We start from the raw sequence: 21,676 nt of genomic DNA on the forward strand, positions 1-21,676 counted from the left end.
CTCCCCGTATCATCATGTAGCTCCGTCTGCAAGAGCATAAGGCATTTCAGAGATAATGCTATCGTTTATTATTTAATTTGGTTTGGTTTAAATTAATTTAATTTATTTTAGTTTCCTGGGAAATTATTTTTACAGGATTTTATTCGTTGTATAATGTCTTATATTATTCCCCAACCATGCAACTGGACAATACCTTATTGTTGTTTCAATCAGGAACTTAAATACACTTCTGTGCTTTACAGTTCAATCTTAAATATTAGCTTTATTTGTAAAAGTAAACTTTGCACAGATATTTTACTGAAACATTTAAATGAGCAAATAAATATTACGATCCAGCAGAATTTACCTTAAGAGGCTTGCATATTAGACGGTACCCAGATGATAAGGACAAATATACAATGTATTTATGACGTTGCCAGTACAAATCATAACAATGAGGTACTACCATCACGTTACACTGACATTCTGAAATTTAAGAAGATCCCAAGGTTGCACGGAGAGGTCGCTGAAACTGTCTCCATTGTGGCTCAAACTGACTCCGAATGATTACACCCTGTCCTTAATTGACCCCTTTCCAAGAGCCAAGATGGCGACAGCATGCGTAAAACCTTTCGTACTTATAACCTTGAATGGAGCTATCGTAATACTATTATTTTAACGGCCAGAAAACACGAATTCGTTTTCTTTTACTCCCATCTTACATCAGCAAAATAATAATACGATCACATGAATTATTTTATTTATTTTACCCGGGATGCCCTTCCCAAATTCAGTTCCTGGATTCGAAGGCTCAACGGTCTGTTTACGGTTACTAAGAGCCATGGCGGTGTCGCTAAGGTTTTTGATTTTCTTTAACTTCGCCTCTATCACTCGTTTGCAAACGTTTACCACGTCTCTGGCGCAGAGTGGAGACACCGGAGCGACAACGGCAGACGAGCCGTTCCCCCCAGCAGACACGAACGACTTCAACACTACGGCGGAGAACTTTGCGGCAGCTTCTGCCTCCCAGACGGCCGGAGCTGCTCCCGAACCGCCGACAGCTGAGTCAGCCGAGACGGGGACCGCACAGCCGACCAGTGCAAGCGGTTTCCCCTCTCCTCTCAGCACCCCTGAGACGAACACAGCCCCTCAACCCGAGGCGACAGCCCGGAGCGACGTGTCTCCGAGAGCCGAGGCGCCAACAGCTGCGACCACATCGGTCCCCTCTTCTCGGCCTCTGCCGCTCTCGGGTTCCCTTCCTCCGCCTATTACTAACGGTATGATTACACAGCAGGCAATGAGGAGTTCAGTGACAGGTTGGAGATATCTGAGGGACTTATTATTATTATTATTATTATTATTATTATTATTATTATTATTATTATTAGGGCTGCCGTGCGAGTACAGTGCAGCCCGCACTCCGATCCTGAAATCAGATTTTGTTCTGGGTCGAAACAACTAGGCATTCACCCACCACCCATCCATGAGCATTATTTTGGAGGGTCGTCAGCGGTTGCCAACAGTCACTCTGATCCTCTCTCCTCAGTCGCGAACGTGTGTCCCTGCGATCTGCTGGCGAGTCAGTGTGACGTCAACTGCTGCTGCGACAGGGACTGCGAGGGCGATTTCGCTCTCTTCACCACCTGCACCGTCGACAGACTGATGTAAGTCATCGCTGCCGGGCTCGCATGGCAACGTCCTGCATTGGCACTGGGGCATTGGCACTGGGGCTTTTCCAGACTGGAGAACCGTAAGCTGTCCTGTGCCTCTCCCACTTCGCGGCTAGGTGGCGCAGTGCTAACAGCGTGGAGTTTGTACGTCCTTCACATGCTGGTTTCTGGGGAAATTGCCTCTGGTGTGTGTGGTGTCTGTGTGAGCCCAGAGATGGACCGGTGTCCTGTCTAGGGTGTATCTTCCCTTGAGCCTGGTGCTGGCAGATATATGCTCCGGTCTCCCTGCAACCCTGTATAGGATAAGGAGGTTGGAAAACGGATGGATCGGCATCCTACTTCCAGTCCCTCCTTAGAACTTACCAGTTATCCTATGATCTATCTTGCTCTTTCAAAATCTTACAAAATGCTGCTTGTCCTATAGTTTAGAACATAAGCACCCTTTCCTGGCCTCTTTATTCAGCTCTATTCTCTTAGTTGATGTTCTGTTTCCCCCTAATTTATGACAATTCTGATACCTGTTTTTGACTAACTGTATTTATAGTAATTGTATTTAATTTATGTTTCCTTGTATTTGTTAGATCACACTACGTAGTAGTATACTGTGTAAGTTATTTGCAGGTAATGTGTGTGTATAATGCAGTGTGTCATTATATCCAAAGTGCATATATTAACACAATGTATTTATAAGACATCAGTCTGAGGAGTACTATGTATGATTATATCTATTAACACTACAATAATAAATAGAAGCTGCAAAAAGTAGCGTTTTAGCAATGATAAACTGTATGGATGAAAGCCAGTTTGTAAGTGTTACTTAGATATCGCCTTTGCTTTCTCTTTGCCATGAAGTAGTTATCTACAGTCCTGTTAACATGGACCCACACAACGTTATTTCTGCATAACCGGTTCCTACAACATTTTGCAGTTCATTTTCAGTCGAAGTGCCAGCCTGGATGTGCCACTGTGGGAGCAGTGTGAGTGATGGCGTGACACTCGGTCTTGTGTGTTTCAGTGCTGACTCCCGGCTCTGCAGCCAGCAAGCTGCTCTCTACACCATTAACACAGAAGATGGCCTAGCGCAGGTAGAATCCACTGTAGCGCAAGAGATCAACCCAGGTGTCTTCTGCATCCAGACTGCCAACTGTAGGTGAAGTTTCGGTTCTAGCAGCATGTAAAAAGGACCCTTTATCATCCTCCATGACTGCAGGAATAATGGAAAGGAAAAAAGAAAAGTAGCCTTTCGCATGCCTGAATGTTACTCATACGGTATATGTGATGAGTCAAAAGAGAAACTGCAAAAGAGCTTTGGTTTTTCTTTAGATAAGGATGGCTTGTCATTTGCTTCTCCGGAGATTCCCACAGATGGGAATTTTGACAGTCTGTTCAGGCAGTTCGGTGGGTTCTTCTTCAGCCCCGCAGATGGAGGTGGGACCGATACCGTCCCCGACAGGGCAGACCTGCAGGCCGCCTCTGGCTACCAGGTAAACGTGCTGCAGTGGCTCTGTGTGTTTAATCTCCGCCACAGTTAGTGTAGGCCAGGACAATGCTCAAGTATTTCTATACAGTACATACAAGTCTCCGGGTACCTTCCGTAAAAAATAAAGCTGAAGAAGGCTTCACAGCCAAGACGTTGTGTTTTCTCTCTTCTCTTTTCGACAGGGAATAAACCTATCACTTGTTCCTTTTAAGATCTGGGAAGCTGTAGTGGTGTTTTAAATTTTAAAGTGATGGAATTTTTCTAGGGTGGCGCAGCAATGCAGGTTTCCTCCCACAGTCCAAAGACATTCTGGTGGGTTAATTGGCTTCTGAGGAAATTGGTCCTGGTGTGAGTGTGTGTCTGTTTGTGTCTCTGTGCCCAGCCGTGGACTGGCATCCCCTCCAGGGGGGTACCCCAGAAAGTGGAGGGATGAATGGAATCCTATGATGTTGGTGCACATTGGAAAATAAAGGCTACAATGCGTGTGACATAAGAAGGGCTATATTTCTTAAGCTGCCATCTCCTCCTCGTTCAGTATGGCGATGTCATTCAGACGGTGGACGGAGCAAGGATCCGAGGGGTTCTGAAGCTGCCGGCTCCCACAGCCACATCCCAGTGCTCCGACACCAATCCTGCCGGTAGGTGGTTGATCGCTACGTCACCCCATTTCCTGGTATCATTGTGAAATGTTTCAGGAGGGCCTTGGTTATCCATATATCTATACCCAGCCAACCACCAGCACAAGATGTTTATAAGCACTATTATAAACATATGTATTGTACATTTACTTCATAAGTACGTACACTATATGTACAATTATACGTACACAATATGTACACTATTGCTAGTTTTCACAATTATTTTTCTACTTTTTATCCATTCTTACAGCCTTTTTGGAAAACCAGGTAACCCAGTGCAGTCGAAGCCTCAACATAGCAGCTGAATGTACCAACCTGACAGCACTCAGCCAGCAGAGCTACCTCAGTTTCCAGGTCCTCTCTGTGAGTGAACGCATTGCCTTCCACTCATGTGCTGGCAGCAGAGAGATGTGTTGGAGTGATAAAGCTGCAGATTCATTCATGAGATTCAATTCAATTCAGCTTTATTGTCATTATACTTACACAGGTGCATAGTATAATAAAAAGAGTTTCTCATTAGTCACTCAGGTGCAGTATATAAATAGAACAGAAGATAAGATAATTGACAGTATCACAGTAACAATAACGGTCACGTGTATTCAGGTCTGTCATCTCGGTGAGTCTGGGTTCCAGTCCAGATCAGATCTGAAGAGTTTGTTGGTGTCAGTGTCGATCATGTTACAGCAGTGGTTTGGGGTTTTGAGCAGGTCTATTTGGAGAAGGTCATAAATATCTTAAAAATCCTAGGACTGATGTGCAGTATCCATGACCCTTTAAACCCTGTAAGTAAAGTAGTTACAGTCATGGGTTAGGGCACATAGAGAGTATCTGGCATGAACAGAGACCCCAGTAGTCAATTAAAAAAAAAATGGAAGCTAACTTTAGTAGATCATTTGTTTTTGCAACAGAAGCATATTTGGAGACAAACAATTGTGCCACTTATTATATGGACATTTGTATTATTAACAAAATTAATCCTTCTCAACCCGTTAGGAGTTTTGAAAATCAAAGGCCTTGAAAGAAGTTCACATCTCTTTTGACTCATTCCCATTGTTGTTATAATGACTATATAATCATCTGAAATCCAAGGACATTTATTTCAGATTCAGATTACGTACTTAAATCCCAGAAACTCTTTCTAGTTACAGTTGTAATATTCCAATATAATCTGTTTTCCATTTCCATCATGTTTCTTTTTCTTTTCAGGTTAAAAATGACATCAATAAAGTAAGTCCCAGCTGGTTTTCTTTACAGATTGTCCAAAGTTTTAGTAATGTTGCCATAACCTATGAGTAGATTGGTATGAATGAAAGTTACAGAATTAATGCTTTAAACTATTTTTTGCTTCAGGTACAACAAAAAGGTAAATTTGTTCATAGCAGTGTTTTTCATGTTATTTTGCATGAAATGCTGTTAAAGGGGGATTTATTGATACAGTAATTAAACAGTATCATAAGAACTTTAAAGGTGGTGTGTTTCAGTTATGTATCAAGGTAAAAAAGGTGTGCCTGAAATATGAGGTGCACTGATATCAAGAGAACCACTTCAATCAGTGGTTCTGAACCCCTGGTCCTGAAGTTCCACTGTGCCTTCTTGCACTTGATCCAAATGAGATTTTAATCAATCGGGCTAATTTAGCCTCTAGTGTTTTTTTTTATTACAAGACTCTGAAGAGGTGGGATTCGGGGGTGTGGGATGTTAAAGGGTTAAGTCATTTTGTTGTGCAAGAGACCAGTTTACTGTCAATCCCACCTGTCTGTGGACATCACTAGTTGGTCACCCGTTAAGAACCGTTTAAACAGCAAACACAAGCACGTCGGAGGGTGGCTACCGTTTGCTGAATATCTTTGCAGCACCACTTCTGCAGCAAAGTGTTTTGAAGCCAGGGTCTGAGTGCAGAAACATCAAAAAGATCCAATTTGTTGAACAAATCAAATTACGAGAAGCAGAGCACCTCAGAGAATAAAAGCCAGAAGACAATGGCCAGAACTCTGATGCATTAGCATGACAAATTTGACATATTTGTAGTAAAAACAGTACGAAACATAAAAAAGTCCAATTTGAACCCCATCACTTCGCCAGCATTAAAACTGCTTGGTTGATACTGCATAGTGTGCAAAGGAACAAGTAATAGGTTTATTCCATGCTGAAAAGAGAAGAAAGAAAACATAAAGCTTCGGCTGTGGAGCCTTCTTCGGGTGTAAGCTACCCACCTGAACTACTGCACAGTGTGTGTGCTTTTTGGTAAAGTATCATACAGCATTCTGTTGTACGATCATATAAACAGCCCTTCTGGTGTGCAGCTGTGTGGTGTGGGCTCTGACGGCCTGATTGCTCTCCAGCAGCTTGTCAATGTCAGTGTGAGCTCCATCACGCTGCAGGCCCTTAATGGGGCTCGAAGTCGACTGGGCTCCGCTGACAGCTCTCTGTACAACCCCGTGCTGCTGGAAGAAAGCTCCGTGTGCAACAACGCAGTGCTCCAAGTAAGATCCCCCTCCTTCTCGGATTCCTTCTACTAGAACTGTTTGTTCCTTTGGAACTGGAGTCATGTACTGTACTTCCCTAGAATTTGAATGAGCATTGAGCTGAAATGCACAGCAATAAAAATTGATTGAAGTGTTGTACAGTGCTGATCCCAACTCCCAACTAATCGTGGAAGGCTGTTGTGGTGTCTCAGTTACAGTTCAGTGTAATGTGATAATTAACCCTACGTCTTTTTAATTCCCTGTAATTAAATTTCAGAATTTACAAGTGAGTTAGGACATTTACAGGCAGCACAGTGGCGCAGTGGTCAGCAGTGCTGCCTCACAGCACTGGGGCCCCAGGTTCAATTGCAGACATGGGGTGCTATCTGTGTTTGTGTGGGTGTCCTCCGAGTGCTCCGGTTTCCCCCCACAGTCCAAAAACATGCTGGCAGATGAATTGTCTCCTGGGAAACTCGGCCCTGTGTGTGTCAGTCTGCCCTGTGATGGACTGGAGGCCTGTGCAGGGTGTACCCTGTCTTGTGCCTCTTGCTTGCTGGGACAGGCTCCAGCTCTCCCGTGACCCCGAATTGGAAGAAGCTGTTAGAAAATGGCTGGATTGATTGAACACTTACTGTGAAGTGCTTCTGTTTGCTGTGTTTCTGTGCTGCAGGTTGGGTATGTGGTCACCTACAGTGAAGCTGGCGCAATTGTGAATATTGCAGTGTCTTTTGTCCTGGGAGCCGTTGACAGTTCCAAAGTGCCGATACAACAGAAGTTTCAGATCACCTTTGTGCAGGTGCAGTGAAGCAAGACCTGTTGCGTGTGTCCATTGCTCGTGGGGTGGTTAGCACGATTGCCTGGCAGCTCCAGAGTTGGATTCCTGGCTGGGGGCACCTGCCTGTGTGAGACTGATATGCCCTCCCTGTATTAGTGTGGGTTAATGTGAGGGCTCTGGTCTTCACACAACCTCCCAGATTGATGAAGGTGAGAGTCGATTTAGACTGCGCTGAATCATTCCCAATACAACCAGTAAAGGATTGTATAGTATAAGGGTTACACAGCAAGAGATCTAGATGTGGAGATGTTGTTCCTCACATCTGTGGACTTCTTGATGTTCCGATACCTTTAAAAGTAACGTGCATTGCTTAGAATATATGTTAAAATGAGTTAATGCAGACGACCATTGCATGGAGAAAGCACATTTTTATTTTAAATATTATAGTTGTAAATAATGCAATATTGTGTTTTTCAGGAGAATACAAGTCCCGTTCCTGTAAGTGGAAATCCAGGATACGTTGTTGGGCTCCCTCTAGTGGCTGGCTGGAGACAAGACGAATATCCTTTTTCAGAGCTACATACTGCGAGCGTTACTTCATTGATGTTTATAGCTAGTTGCCATGTGCCGTGAGGTGCATATAGACGGATTTAAGACACCAGAATCGTGGTCAGTAAATCATCACGTGGAAGAGTGTATTTTAGTTGCGATTTTACATGCGTGTCCTGTTCTAAAAAAATACAGGATACTTAAAGCATCAACTGCAATACTTCAAAATCCTGCAAGTCAAAATATCTGTTGGAGCGCTGTTTTTATGCTCTAACGCCTAGTTTTGTTTAAAAATCCCACCTTTTTCCATCAGTAAGAAAATGTAGTGGGCACGACTTATAAAAATGTAAGAATAAGGCTATTAGCTTTGTTTTTCCTTAATCACAAACAGGGGGCACGACAGTTTTGTTTCAGTAGACGGCTATGAGTGTTATACAGATTAATTACATTCACAGTTTCCGGTAGAAAGACCAGCCCTTTGAGAAACAGGTTCTGAGTTTTATGATTATTGCCTGGTGCTCCCAGTTCAAGCCCGACTCTGCTTCTGACCTGTGTGCTGTTAATCTCTTCATGCACTGCTGGGAGATCACCAGGACATACCGCTGTTGCACAGTCACATACAACAATGATTGGTGCATTATTTATTTATCCTAGTCACTCATCTTAAACAGAAACAGCAACAGGAGCCTGGTTGCATTCTCACGATATGATCTGTAACATGTAATAAATTAAACCCTGACAAAATGTAGAATAAAGTGATACAAGATACTGGAGTGCTGAACATATTCCAGTCTTAAAGTAATGAGGCTACTTAATTATACACAGGACACATGAACGTGTATGGTTGTTTATTAAATTTGGGAAAAGCAAGGTTTTCTTGATCGACAAGCAAAGTTGCTTTAACTATCTGCGTTTTTCAGACACACTGTACTTTTTATTGTGCTACGGGAACAAAATGACAATCACACGTGTTACAGGGCTTACGGTGCAGGTGAAGGAACCCAGTGTTGAACTGAAGCCAATGCAAGCGCTGCTGGTTCATGGGCGGAATGTGAAGTCCGAGCACCAGCAGGACCATGTGGATGTTAGATTCACAGAAGGGTGTGCTTTGTGCTGTGTCCTTAACCGTGTCTGGTACTTCCAGCATCGCGCAGAGCGCCAACAGTTTTGCAGGGCTGACTGTCCTTAAGAGCGCCAGCCTTCAGGACTGCCTGGAGGCGGCTGGAGAGAGGAGCCCAGTCTTGTTTGGGGTGAACATGGCGTCAGGATGTACGCTGAGGTGGGTGATGGCCAGCAGGAGTGATACTGCTGTATCCAGGGAGGGCAGGAGCAGCTCTGTCCTCTTCATGCACATACACTGTGCTGCTTTCACACGCATTTTCCCACCTCGCACACTAAAAACAAACAGTAACGCTTTATTTGAGTGTCGCTGCTTACTGGCTGCATCATTCCTTCATGACCGCGACACAGGATATTATTACCACATTCACACTGCTTTACGTGGGCATGCACAAATAGCACAATGTACAGAAGACGTCAAGACATTTGCCTTTGTTTTAACATAATTTATAATGCTGGGTAAGATGTCATTTGCTGCTGTCCATTTAAAGCACAAAGCAAGTGATTATAACGTCTTCAGTGGGAACTATGAAGGGATTGTAAAGCCAATTTTCAGCAACATTCAAATGAAGCGATTTCAGTGTACCTGCTTATTTCTCCTTACTAAGAGATTTATTTCGTCTATGATTCCTTTTGGGTAGCAGTTTGATGCAAACTCGCATATAACTTGCATTAGCATGCCCTTCCTTGATTTATGGCGAGTGTGGCGAGTAGAGGCCATGTACAGACCAGCCAGGGGTTGTTTGTGTCTCTGCAGGGTGAACAGTGCTGATAACTGCACAGTGGTATCTGAACAGACCCTAGGGGTGCTGAGGGGCCAGGAGTTTCCCCAGTACGTGGCATCCTTTGGGAATTCCCAGCCCCAGGATATCTTGGATTGGGTGCCAGTCAAGATCCAAACTACCACAGCTGTAAGAAAGTCTTTAAGACACCTCCTATGATATTATACATCATATTTAAGAGAAATATGCTATTTATATACTATATATTTATATAGTATATATAAATATATATAGTATATATAAATATACTTAATATACATGTCATAGTCATTTTTGGTGAATCACAAATATGTGGTATAATAAAAACTTCATTTAGAAAGTTTAATAGGATATTATCATTCTCTTACAAAAGAAGCTGACTTTTGAAACTTTCATTAGGGAACATGTAATAAGGTAATATTTGCCTTTTCTGGGGTTTTGTCTGCTTCTGCTTTTATTTAGCCATTTCATCCGAGATTAAATGTGTCAATGCAGTTGTTGATGAACAAACTAGGAATTTCTTTTTCTGGATGTGCTCCCCCTGTACTACATTCAATAACAGTTCAGTCACAAGTCATGTTTTAATCATGGCCTGTTCTCATGACTGTAGTCTGATACTCACTAACCTGATTCTTAGTAGTATCAGGAAGTGGTCTAGCAGTTCTTGAAGAGGAAAACTATTTGTGGAAAAACACCTGCTCAAAAAAAGGTTAACAATTTTGAAAATAGAGATCAATAAAAGCATCACAAACCAGATATGTATACAATACAAAATCATTTGTGTCTCCTTTCTGCAGACAGAAGTGGGGTTGAGTGGAGGCAGGAAACTTTCCTGAGTTTTGCAATGTCTGAGTCACCATGACACATGGCTATATCTTGCATCCTTTCACAAGGGACAGTTATGTGTACAAAACCTGCTGTGTGTTTCACAGGGATGAACAAATGACCATGAATCAGGGGATCACGAAGGGAGAATCGCAGGCGGGTACGCATGTTGATGAAACTGCAGTGAGTGTGTTCTGACTGGGCTCCCTTTGATGGTCTTTCAGAGCTCGACCAGCTGCAGCATACCCCTGTCCCTCGATATCGAAGTGAGGTGGACGAAGTACGGGTCTCTGGCGAACCCCCAGGCGCGGATACTGAATGTCACTGCAAGCATCTCCACGAACTCCAGCAGCCTGGTACGCCAATCGGGTCACAGCGCATCCCAGTTCGTTTGCTTTCTGTCTGGGAATTAAAACTCTATTTGATAAGTAGCGTGCATGCTTGAATCGTTCTATTGCATGGAAAAAATACTGATTACTCACATTTATAGTCACGAACACCTGGAATTTGTGGTCTGTTAGCAATGTGGAAGAGATTCCGCCATACCAGCTGTAGGGCAAAATTATATCATTACACACTCAAAAGCCATTTGTTTCTCTACCTTTGTTACTTAACTAGTATGTTCGACAAAGCTCAAAGTGTAGTGCAGTGCAGTGACATCATGGTCAAAGCATGCTAAAGCAAAATTGCCTGATAAAGCATGATACAAATTGTGGGAAAAAGTGGAGATGATGGATAACATGCAAATTTAGTGAGTAATTTTCATAAGGCTAATTTGCCAATGTGGTGAGAAAGACTAGCTTTTTCACAGTGTTCGTGTCTGTGAAGTAGGTGGCTGTGACCACACACCCTGCAGTCTGGAGAGCTACTCATTTTCTCCTTTGCGTTCCTCTGCAGCCGTCTCTCGCCGGAGGAGAAGGCATCCTGCAGATCTCCACCTCGGCGGCCTTCGTTGACGTCTCGGCTCCCGCACAGCCAGGCTACAGAGCCCAGCCCACCATTGATGCCAAGCTGCCCTTTGACTTCTTCTTCCCGTTCGTGTGAAGCAGGCCGCGATGTGAGAAGGCATCTGCCGAGTGGGGGTTGATGACTCCACAACACTGTTTGCACTGCAGTGTAATGGGGAGGACTGATGTACAGGATTTCATAAATCACCTTAGTGTTATACATGAACATTTTCCTCCCTGAACATAGCTGCTTTGTGCAACTTTCTAACTCAAGGAACACTTAATTCAACTTGGGGAGTTTTATTCAACTCAGTGCTGGTCTTGCTATGCCACACATGAATGTCATTCTTCTCAGGTCATTCTTTTAATTTTTTTAAGGGCTTTGGCGCTCAGTGGCCACAGGATTTTCAAGTCTAAAGCACTCGATAATTTAAGAAGGCCTGTGAAACCCGTTAGACGGTAGCTCTCAGGGTTCCCCTTATAGATACTTTCAAGAACAGGAGGGCTGAGGGCTAGTTAGTAGTTCTCACTAAACTGCATTGCTTTTGCCCAAGAAGTAATTGTGTATCAAATGTTTGGTACAATCTCTACCACTCTATCTCCCCGCAAAAAACAATCTAGCCATATTTTACAAGATTTGTACAGCAGGCTACTCTTACACCTTTTTGGTGTTTGAAGACTGTAAAACCAGTTTACCACTAGTAATTCTGTTTTAGTTGAGACCCAACTTCATTTAAAACTCCCACGCTCCAGGCAGTTGGAAAACATACAGGCCCGGGACTGATGGTAGCCGTCTTTCCATTGGATAGAAGGAAAGAGCAACCTTTTGCAGTAAAGAAGTTGGCATCAATTACATCACTGGCATTTCCAGCTGGCAAGATTGGAAACTGCTTTTATCTGGATCCAAGGTGTGTTTTCGCACTGAGGGATGCTTGCACAGCTGTGTAATATAGTCATTGAGGAGCTCAAGGCCACTTGCGGTTCTGCGTGTGTTGTGCCTGTTTCTTGCGACGCAGGTAGACTGCACTGCAGCAAGTAGCTTCTCTATCATTGCATTCATCTTGTTTAGTACTGTACTGTGCAAACCACATCCTATTGACAATCTTAACAGTAAGAGAGAAAGCTTAGCCCACATAAGCCATATATTTGGTTGGGTTGCAGCAACCATTGTCAGCGATGGCCTTAGTTCACCTTTGTTTCCTAATGGTTGTGATTGAATAGGCTACCAGCACTACTGATTGAAAGATTCTGCTCTTTTAATTCATCAAGCTTTCTGAGGAATCAATTCCTTAAAAAAACCATAGGCGAGGTGTGTTGTAAATTTACTTGTGTTAAACTACAAGCTATTTATTGTAAACTGTATATATATTGTAAATGGTTTAACTCTTTGATAAAAAATGTAATATGCTTTTTTATAAGTTATAATGATGAAACATCCAAATCTATTAACTTGACCGTTAACCAAAGGGTTATAAAAGTTTTAAAAAGCAAGACAGATTATAAATATAGAACGTAAATACAGACTCGTTTCATGTACAATGTTTGCAATCTTTAATGCCATTAGCAATGGTATATTTTGTTTGTGACAATATGAATTTTGGATAAAGACTCTCCCTTACAAGTGTCTTATATGTTTGAGTACTTTTAAAATAGAAAAATATGTATATATCTCTTTAAATATGTCACAAAATCTGAATTCCCATTTTTTCTTAAACATAGCTTCACATTTAAGCACCGACACATAAAAAGAGCCATTAAGCATATCTCACAAAAATAACACATACACTTTTACAATTCTATGGTAATTTGGACATCTAAAATCAGAATTCATAGGTCAGGCTCTTACTACAGAATGTTTGCAAGGTTATTAAAGACAATAATTCCAAGATATTCAGTCAATAAAATGACCAGACAGTGGAACACTTAGTAAGTAAACTAAAAGTTAAAGAATAAAACGGCAAGTACTCATCATGAGGGATGAGAGAGCCAGTAGGGGTCGTGGGCATGAGCAGGGAGGCTCCGAGCTCCAGGGCGTCATCAGGATGAAGCTCGGCGTGGCTCGGGTAAGTGCGAGCGAAGGACCCCAGGCGGGGCAGGGGCAGGGGCAGGGGCAGGGGCAGGGGCAGGGGCAGGGCTGTGACGGAGACTCTTGCTCGCGGATCCCCAGAACCAAAGGCCCAGAGTTCCCAGGAAGCCTGCATGTGTGCCGTCACACACACTGAGGAGTGGGCAGTGTCTGCACCACTCGCGGAGGGGAGTGAGTGTACAGGTGTGGAAAAGGTTCCACAGCAGGAAAAGAGGGGCGTGTCTGGAGTGTGGGACATGCCTGTTTGTACCCCTGAGGCATCACAATGCATCATAACAGCCTTGAACTGCGCCTATACATTAAAGCAAGTGCCCTGGATCTCTCTTTCTGCTGGAAATCAGACCTCTGAAATGGAATGTATTTAAGTAAAGCAAAATAAAAACTTACTCTGTACTCTGGATAATTACCTGTACAGAAAAAAAAAATCAATGCCCAGCACCCACTGACATTTCCTCTTTGCTACATGTCACTATGTATAAAAACATAATCGTTATCATGCCACAACATTCTTGACTTCAGGTGACGTTCTACAGACTTCCCTTGCACATTCTAGTACTTAATCCCATGCTGCTGTAACAGTCTGCGTAGTCTGTTGTTTTCATCCTCCTGAAAAGAAAAGAAATGAAATTCAAAGATATCCACAGCACAGTAAATAAAATAAAAGTTAAATAATAAAAAAGCCATATACTATTTATGTTGCATTATTTTTTTTTGCTGGACCAAAACAAGTTTCCACCGGTACTTCCTCAGGAACACAACAGGATTTTAAAATCATCTTTGAAGTAAGAAAAAAACTCATACACTCACAGATCATTTTTGCTTTCTTTCCAATAATTTCCTCACAAATACATTGACGACACCAGCAATGCAATCTGTGTCACAATTAATTTCTGACAGCGTTTCAAACACCTGAAATTGCGCTCAACAGGAAGAACTGTTCTTAAGAAGCCTTAGTTACCATGTGGGCTTTGCGTTGCTGGAGATCGTTGACCTGTTGAGTGAGGTGTTCGTTGGCAGTTTTAAGTTTCTCTAGTTTATAATTAGCCCGAGTCTTCACGGAGACCAGCACCCCTGCAGAGAAACACCAAGAAAGTCTGAGCCATTTACCAACAGGGAAATTACAGAGCGACTGAAGCTACACAATCTACAAGTCGTTAACTTTAAGGCACATCAAAGATGTTTCAACTGCCAATGGGAGTGACCCACAGCTTTATTTGTACTTTAATATTAAACTTGTTTCAACCAGAATTCCACCCCTCTCCCAATTTCTATTTGGAAGTGCTCTGCAAACCCTGTGACTCTCCATTCAAGAAGCCCATATACCCATATGTGCCAGCATGCCATCTTCTCACCATTGATGATGCGGGCTACCCTCCAGAGACGAAGCAGGATGAGCAGTCCCACGCCGTCGAAGGCGTCTTCGTGAGAGATGTACACAATATCCAGTATGAAGGACACAATGACCACAATCCCGTCAAACACTTCAAACTTGTGTTTGAAGAACTCCAGCTGGTAGGCAAAGAGTTTCCCCAACAGCTCAACCATGAAGAAGGTTAGTAGAGCCAGACTCAGGTAGTGGAACACCTGGACACAGCAGACATGACACAAAAAAACAGCAGTATTAGATCATAATAATAACAACTCAAAGAGCTTTACAGGTAATGGGGACTCCCCTCCACCACCACCACAAATGTGCAGCCCCACCTGGATGATGCGATGGCTGCCATAGTGCACCAGTACGCTCAACACACACCAGCTATCAGTGGGGAGGAGATCAGAGTGATGAAGCCAATTCATAGATGGGGATTATTAGGAGGCCATGATTGGTGAAAGTCAGGGGGCAATCTGGCAAGGACACAAGCACAATATATGTACAGCAATTACTGGAGGACCCGGTGTCGTATGGCAGCCTCAGTGAGTTGTAATGACCAGCCTTACATAGATCAGGCTGAGGAAGAGACTGGGCCGACTGGACAAGACAAAGAGGAACAACTAAGAGGTGACCAGCAGGAGAGGAGAGAATGAGTAGAGGTATAAGCCGGGAGATGAGGGACTGGATGTAGGAAGGGGCAGATCAGTGAAGAGAACAATTGTTAAGGCTATGAAGCAGGAGTTCCCAGCTAGCCCTCCAATACAGTCAAAGGGAGCGCTGGCAGAGGGTACATACAACAGAGACACAATGGCCCTGCAATATCTGCTACAAGTACGTATAGCAGGAGGTGTGAGCACAGGCGTCTGTGTCCGTTTCCTTACCTTGGGGGCAATCTTCTCACTATCTGCCTTGATGATAGCCAGGTCCAGAAGCAGTTCACAGAGCACAAAGACAGCATCCAGGATCACCAAGCAAACCACAGAGATCTGCCAATCAGCATGTAGACAGCTGGCCATTTTTTCCATTGTTTAAAGTTTTGTATTCCACTACCTTCCCATGTACAGAGTATTAGATGCCTAGGCACTGTAATCTAGTCATAAATGTAAAATAAACAGAAAAGTCACCATCAATCAATTATGAGGATAAAGGGCTGATTCCTCTGTTGAGGAGACTTGACCCACCATGCTGGTCAAGAGGATTGGCTCCAACAGGGAGCAAATCCCATGGCTAGCATAATGCTCTACCAAGACTGTGCGCACAGTTAATTTATCTATCATTATTATATAATATAACACCAGCATGCACCTGTGAGCCTCCAGTAGGAATGAGAGCTAGATTAGTCCTTATTCATCTATACATTCTCTTGTCTGCACTGTTAGCTCACAGCATGGGAAAGACATAGCCGACAGCTCAGATCAATTTGCTAGTCCCATGCATGTCATCTGCATCACCCCTGTGATGCTGCACATGCAGCGGTAATGAGCAAAGTCTCTTAGCAGATCCAAATTCCAAAATTAGGGACCATGTGTAGATATAGGTGGTCCCAAACTCCAGTTACAGGACACGAAGTTACAGCTGAGCTGTTTTAATGCCGGTCGGTCACCTGGAACTTGTTGGAGGCGAACAGCCTCTGCAGAGACTGGCGGAAGGTGAGGGCATGCTCTACCGGCCGCTCGGGCTCCAGCTCAGCAGAGGCCTCCAGGTGCTCCTCCTCGTGCAGCCGGGCCAGCCTGTCCTGGTCATCGCCCACCACCGTGAAGTGTCTCAGGTACCGAGACATCGGGGACACCGCGGGAGCCTCTCGCCGTCACGCTGGGGGCAACAACGATTTCCACCCGGAATTCAGGAAAACCCAGGAATGCCAGAGTGCCGGAAAGCTCTAAGACGTACCTGTACTCAGATTCCCCTGGTCTGGGACACAAGAAGCATTTTATTTCATTGACACGACAAACAGCAGGACCAGAGGTGTGTCAGGAACAGTCTGAGAAGGCAGTGTGGTGAAACAGAAGATTCACTGCGATACTCAGAGCCTTTACCCTCCAGCGGAAACGTTTTTCTTGATCTCACAAAGGACCTGTAAACACTCGGGGGGCCTGGAGTAGTTCCAGGAAAGAGAACAGCAATCTGTTTTTTTTCTGCAATTGTTTCTGTTGCTGTTAAATTGGGAGATCGAAGAACAGTCTGCACTGAAGAGGATCCCTTAACGAGTTGCCCAGTGAATGAAATTAAGACGCTGGATGTGGTAACCAAGACTGAGACACAGACATTACATGCCTCTTCAGATAGAGCACGACATCCATCCAACACCATTATCCAAAATGTTAATTAAGTCAAAATCTTGCATTATTGCATTACTCTTATTCCAGACACGTGAAATACAAGCTCTATTTTCTGTAACTAGTCCTGCTGGATGTCATCTTGAGGGAGCCAGGAAGCAGGATGCACCCCGGACAGGACACCAGTCCATCACAGCGCACAGACGGACACAAACACACTCACACCAGGGCCAGTCTCCCCAGAAGCCAATTAACCTACCAGAGTGTCTCTGGAGCACCTAGGGGAAACCCACACACATAAAGGGAGGGTGTAAGCTCCATGCACATAGCACCCCAGGTCTGGAATTGAACCCAGGGCCCCAGTGCTGGGAGACCACAGTGCTTACCTCTGTACCACCGTTTGTGACACCAAGGACTACCAAAATGATGGTACTGATATGTTATATGAAGATCGACACAGCACTGCTCATAATCTAAGGTGGAAACCCAAGGTAAGTATTAGCATACGTCACAGAGCTCATTTATCAAAACAGAGTCTGACAAAGGGTAAAGAATTACACTAAAATGAAAGCTCAAAAGAAAAATAATTTAATATTTGACTACTATTACTACTTGTATTATCAATATCGATATCATTAGTAAAAAAAGGTATAATCCAGGTCTTTCTATCTTGGACACTTACAGTTCCTTCGGATAATATAGTTAAATATCACAATACACGTGTGCAGGCTCCAGATTAATTCAAACAAGTGTATCTGGATGACAAACAAAACACCTGCTGTGGTATCCGATTAGAAAAGGAACAAAGGGCACTGTGAATATTTAACTCATGTCTTTTCCAAGAAGCCTTCCACTGGATTCACTTCATTACATCTGGTAGAAAAGAAAACGGAAAAATGCTGACTTCTACAGAAACAGACTTCCATTTCTGTCTACTCTAACTATTAAAGAGGCCAGATGCATTTTCGTTCCAGCACAGATAAAGCTCTATGCAACCGTTTTTTTCTAACAGACAGCCGGGTCTCAAAAGCACATTCTATGTAGAAACAGTATTGGATTAATAATCAGACTTGCGACTCAACCAGAGATGCTCCAGACACAGTGCTCAAACCTTTGGGGGGGGGATTCTGACTAAGAGGTGATCAGTCATAATATCACAGATGGCAGCTCCGCACCGCTGCCTCCTCAGCAGTGAACAGACGCCAGATGTCTGAACCCGAGGTCCCTCCTGTACCGAGCAGACTAAGACTGCAACAACACATCTTCAGTATAACTGCATTTCCTGTGTACGGCTGTACCGCCTGAAGTATTCTGTTTTTAAAACATTTAAATAATCTACTCACCAGAAAGGCTGTTAAAAACGTAATGAACAATTTAGATCCTTTCGGCACAATGAATATACAGTACTGTGAGATCTAATCACTTGCACCCCACTCCACTAATCAATCTCCATTCTGCTCATCCGTTCTTGTATCCTAAACCCACTCAGAAGGTTGTGAAATGGAATCCTTCTGCTCTACATAAACACTACTGTTTCAATCCTCAGATACTGGGCAGGTCTCTGATAAGCAAATCCACAGGCACAAAAGCTCAGCAACACACTGCAAATATTGATCCAAGCAGAGCGATGCCTTTTTTTTCCATGAGCCTGAAAGTGGAGGCTCTAAATGAGTTTGTGTTTTTTCAAACTATTTTTTTTCTTCAATCCATTTTTTACAAGACACGCACGCCTATTCTGATGCCTACATGTTCCCTTTCTGATATACTGTTCTGAAACAGAGCAATCTGTTAGGATGCTGAAGAAGCTGTCTTCTGTTAAAAATGACAGAATACAGAATGTTTTAATTGAGCAGGCACAAGGTGTAATTCAGAGATTTATATGTAATGGTGTTCTACAGTATGTGTTTCTACAGACTACTGACTATTAGCGAGCAAAGACTCACTTCACCTCAGGCAATGATAATCTGAACCAAGCACAGGCCTCCTGTATATGTTAAATAGATTGGCCACATCCACAAATTCACAAACATCTGGAGGTTAAATTAATGGAAGGTACTGGCCAATACAATTCCTCTTTGTTAATCAGATAAGGGCAAAAACAAAAGTCAAAAGTACAGATCCGAGGGACAATTTTCGCCGCCCTAAACAAAACGACAAAAACCCAGAGGAACGTTATCAGATATCTGAAAAAGACAGGGATTAAAGTACACCTCGGAATACTTCTACTAAACAAAGTAGTTCCCAACAGTGAACGGAGATTACAAAACAGCAATATTGTTCAACTCGCCTGAAGTTAAGAGTTTTCGTGGTTCCTTTTTTACTTCGCTCTCTGTGATTTGCAAGATACTTAAAACAGGCTGAAGTTCTGAGAATCTACACAAGATCAAAAATACTGCCATCTTTGGCATATGTAATGATCTGTCCTGGGTCCACGACCACACTAAACAAGAGTGGGTGTTTTCAGCGTTTGGTAATACTTTTAAGGTAAAATATAAAACTTTACGTATCTACATGCAGATGCATCGTTGCATACAGGATTAACTTAATTGTGGATATATTCGATTAATGTTTTTTTTTAAAGCAGTGCTCTAATGATATGAATAACGGCATTAAAAAGCGAATGTGACTTACCTAGATAAACTAGACTCAATGAAGATGTCAAGTTGCGGCTTGTTTTTATTTATATACTGTTGTCATGATGACTAGACAACTTCAATCCATCTTCAGTTCCTCTTTTGTGAAAAATACTACCCTGTACCTGGTAATTTTATCAGTATGCAAATACTCAAGCAGCTGCTGAATATTACAGGTGCGCGTACATTTTGCGTTTTCCTTTGCAAATTAAACTTTAAGTCTGCTTACAACAAAATAAGGAGCAAATCCACTTCGTCTCCGGAAAGCAGTTAAAAAAGCGGATGTGTACAATTATTTTTAGGTGGTTAGGATGGTAAATCCTTAACCCCACTTTCAAAACTATTCACATTTAATAAAATAACTGTGATTTGATGGTCTAGTAGTTTGCATCCATCAGTATCTTTGTGGGTTTCTTCAAAGTCTAATGGAAACGGCTGAAAAAATCCAACCTCGGAGATGCGATAACTCGTGATTTCCTGGAAGCAGGGACAAGGTTTTTACCAACCAAAACCGAATTACAACTCCCAGAAATTAAGATCGTAGATCTTCTCGCTTGACGGTTTATTACTTGTGCACCAAATGCGTCAAAATAGCATAATGTAAATAACATTAAAACAGCATCTGAAATCCATAACTGTTCGCATCACTGCTGCGATTTCTTCTTCTAATCAATGTATGTTGCTTTTTTCCTCAAAGTAATATATGCACGATCAACGCATCTTTATGCTTGCAGAAAGTAAACAGTACCTGATACGTGTGAAAGTGTCTTTTAAAAGTTGCAGATAGGCTCGTTTCCCCCCTTCTTAGTTTTATGCTCAGTGAAAACTTTGACCCCAGCAAAAGCCCGCCCCTGCTCTCTTTTTCCTGAAGGGTGAGGCTGGAATGGTCGTTTTCGTAGAGTCGGGATTCGCTGCGACTCCAGTCCTGCAGGAAAATCTGGTTTGAGCGAAGGAGCGCTCAGAAATCCCAAACTACCCCCAAACCAGTGAAAGACCCTTGCGCAATGCTGGCGTTGCTCAAGTCAAAGAAACAGTTGAGAGACTTCTGTACACAAATAAATTGGGGAATTAAACTATTTATATAAAAAAACTGTTCTGTGCGAGTCGTAATAGGAGCTACGGGACTGCAGTGTCCACTCATGGACCATTTTCAGGTCTTTACTTGGTGGGCTTTTGAAGTGCTCATGAGTGCTGACAATGGTCATTCACGGATATAACAGTATTGATCGCGTAACGACGCTTTACTTCTTAGACAACTTCAAAACAGATGCTGAGGTTGAATGACAAGTTTATCGATTTTAACGTGGCATTCCCCAACACCGTCAGACTCGCTTGTGTCTTTAAAAAACAGATGTTTGTATTGACGCTCATTAAAGAAAAGGTCCGACCTACCTCATGTTTTTTCTCTCTTTTGCGTGGTGAGGTCCGCATTTCTTTGTTTCCAGTAATTCTGCCGATATAAAATAAAGTCACAGATCAGACTGAGTTCAATTGTGTTCAGCGTTTTCTGCAGCAGCTGCAGTGCGAGTAGACACTAGAGCGATTAACTCGATCGATTGAATGATCATTCATGCTAGTGTGAATCGCCTTTTAAAGATTTATGGCAGGACATTATGGTGGTTTTAAACGTAACCTGCTCTCGGAATTCTGTGAATTAGTAACACACGTTACCAGCACCTTATGTTACTACAGCCAAGAAGATCAGAGAAACGACCGACGAACAGAGTTTGGAAACATATGTGAGGTACAATCGGATAGATTGTTTTGAATTTCATATATCATATAGATTATTATGGCATGCTTGTTCTCGTACAAAAAAAAAACTTTATAAAACTTCTTTTTCAGAGTGAAGGATAATAATATGGACTTTCAGTGACCCAAGATCATATTCTTTTATGCTAATCATCCGAAAGGTAAATAAAGGGTTAAAATGACGCTTTGTCTCTTCATCTGACAATTCTCACGACGTCCATTTTGTTTTGCTTTGAGTTGACAAGGGCCTTAAACGATTTAATACTCGGAAAAAAGAGCAACATTTATGTTTTCAATGTAAATATGTTGACACTGAGAAAAAAAAACTTCGCCTTTCTTCTGAACACAA

General features: G+C 42.8%; 2 protein-coding genes across 7 annotated transcripts; one reads left to right on the top strand and one right to left on the bottom strand.

Moving 5' to 3' along the window:
• Positions 1 to 465: 465 nt before the first annotated feature.
• LOC148641734 (tectonic-1-like) lies at positions 466 to 12,829 on the top strand. The gene is made up of 14 exons (XM_088618748.1): positions 466 to 1,256; positions 1,526 to 1,643; positions 2,665 to 2,795; positions 2,973 to 3,133; positions 3,665 to 3,767; positions 4,018 to 4,130; positions 4,974 to 4,994; positions 6,110 to 6,250; positions 6,903 to 7,028; positions 7,485 to 7,567; positions 8,695 to 8,835; positions 9,433 to 9,586; positions 10,486 to 10,617; positions 11,159 to 12,829. Exons 1-14 carry the CDS (start codon positions 755 to 757, stop codon positions 11,303 to 11,305), a joined length of 2,073 nt encoding a protein of 690 aa, XP_088474874.1. The 5' UTR covers positions 466 to 754; the 3' UTR covers positions 11,306 to 12,829.
• hvcn1 (hydrogen voltage-gated channel 1) lies at positions 12,736 to 20,991 on the bottom strand. 6 transcript variants are annotated; one of them, XM_088618737.1, is made up of 6 exons: positions 20,968 to 20,991; positions 16,270 to 16,478; positions 15,548 to 15,652; positions 14,647 to 14,878; positions 14,253 to 14,365; positions 12,736 to 13,900 (listed from the first exon to the last, which is right to left on the bottom strand). In XM_088618737.1, exons 2-6 carry the CDS (start codon positions 16,444 to 16,446, stop codon positions 13,844 to 13,846), a joined length of 684 nt encoding a protein of 227 aa, XP_088474863.1. In that variant the 5' UTR covers positions 16,447 to 16,478; positions 20,968 to 20,991; the 3' UTR covers positions 12,736 to 13,843. The 6 variants fall into 6 exon arrangements, with proteins under 6 accessions (XP_088474863.1, XP_088474861.1, XP_088474858.1 ...); XM_088618735.1 differs by lacking the exon at positions 20,968 to 20,991 and adding an exon at positions 20,324 to 20,527 and having other exon boundaries at positions 16,270 to 16,577; XM_088618732.1 differs by lacking the exon at positions 20,968 to 20,991 and adding an exon at positions 20,324 to 20,525.
• Between the last annotated feature and the right edge of the window lie 685 nt (positions 20,992 to 21,676).

Source organism: Lepisosteus platostomus, chromosome 24, assembly GCF_059453375.1.
Source record: "Lepisosteus platostomus isolate fLepPlt1 chromosome 24, fLepPlt1.hap1, whole genome shotgun sequence".
Taxonomy (NCBI): domain Eukaryota; kingdom Metazoa; phylum Chordata; class Actinopteri; order Semionotiformes; family Lepisosteidae; genus Lepisosteus; species Lepisosteus platostomus.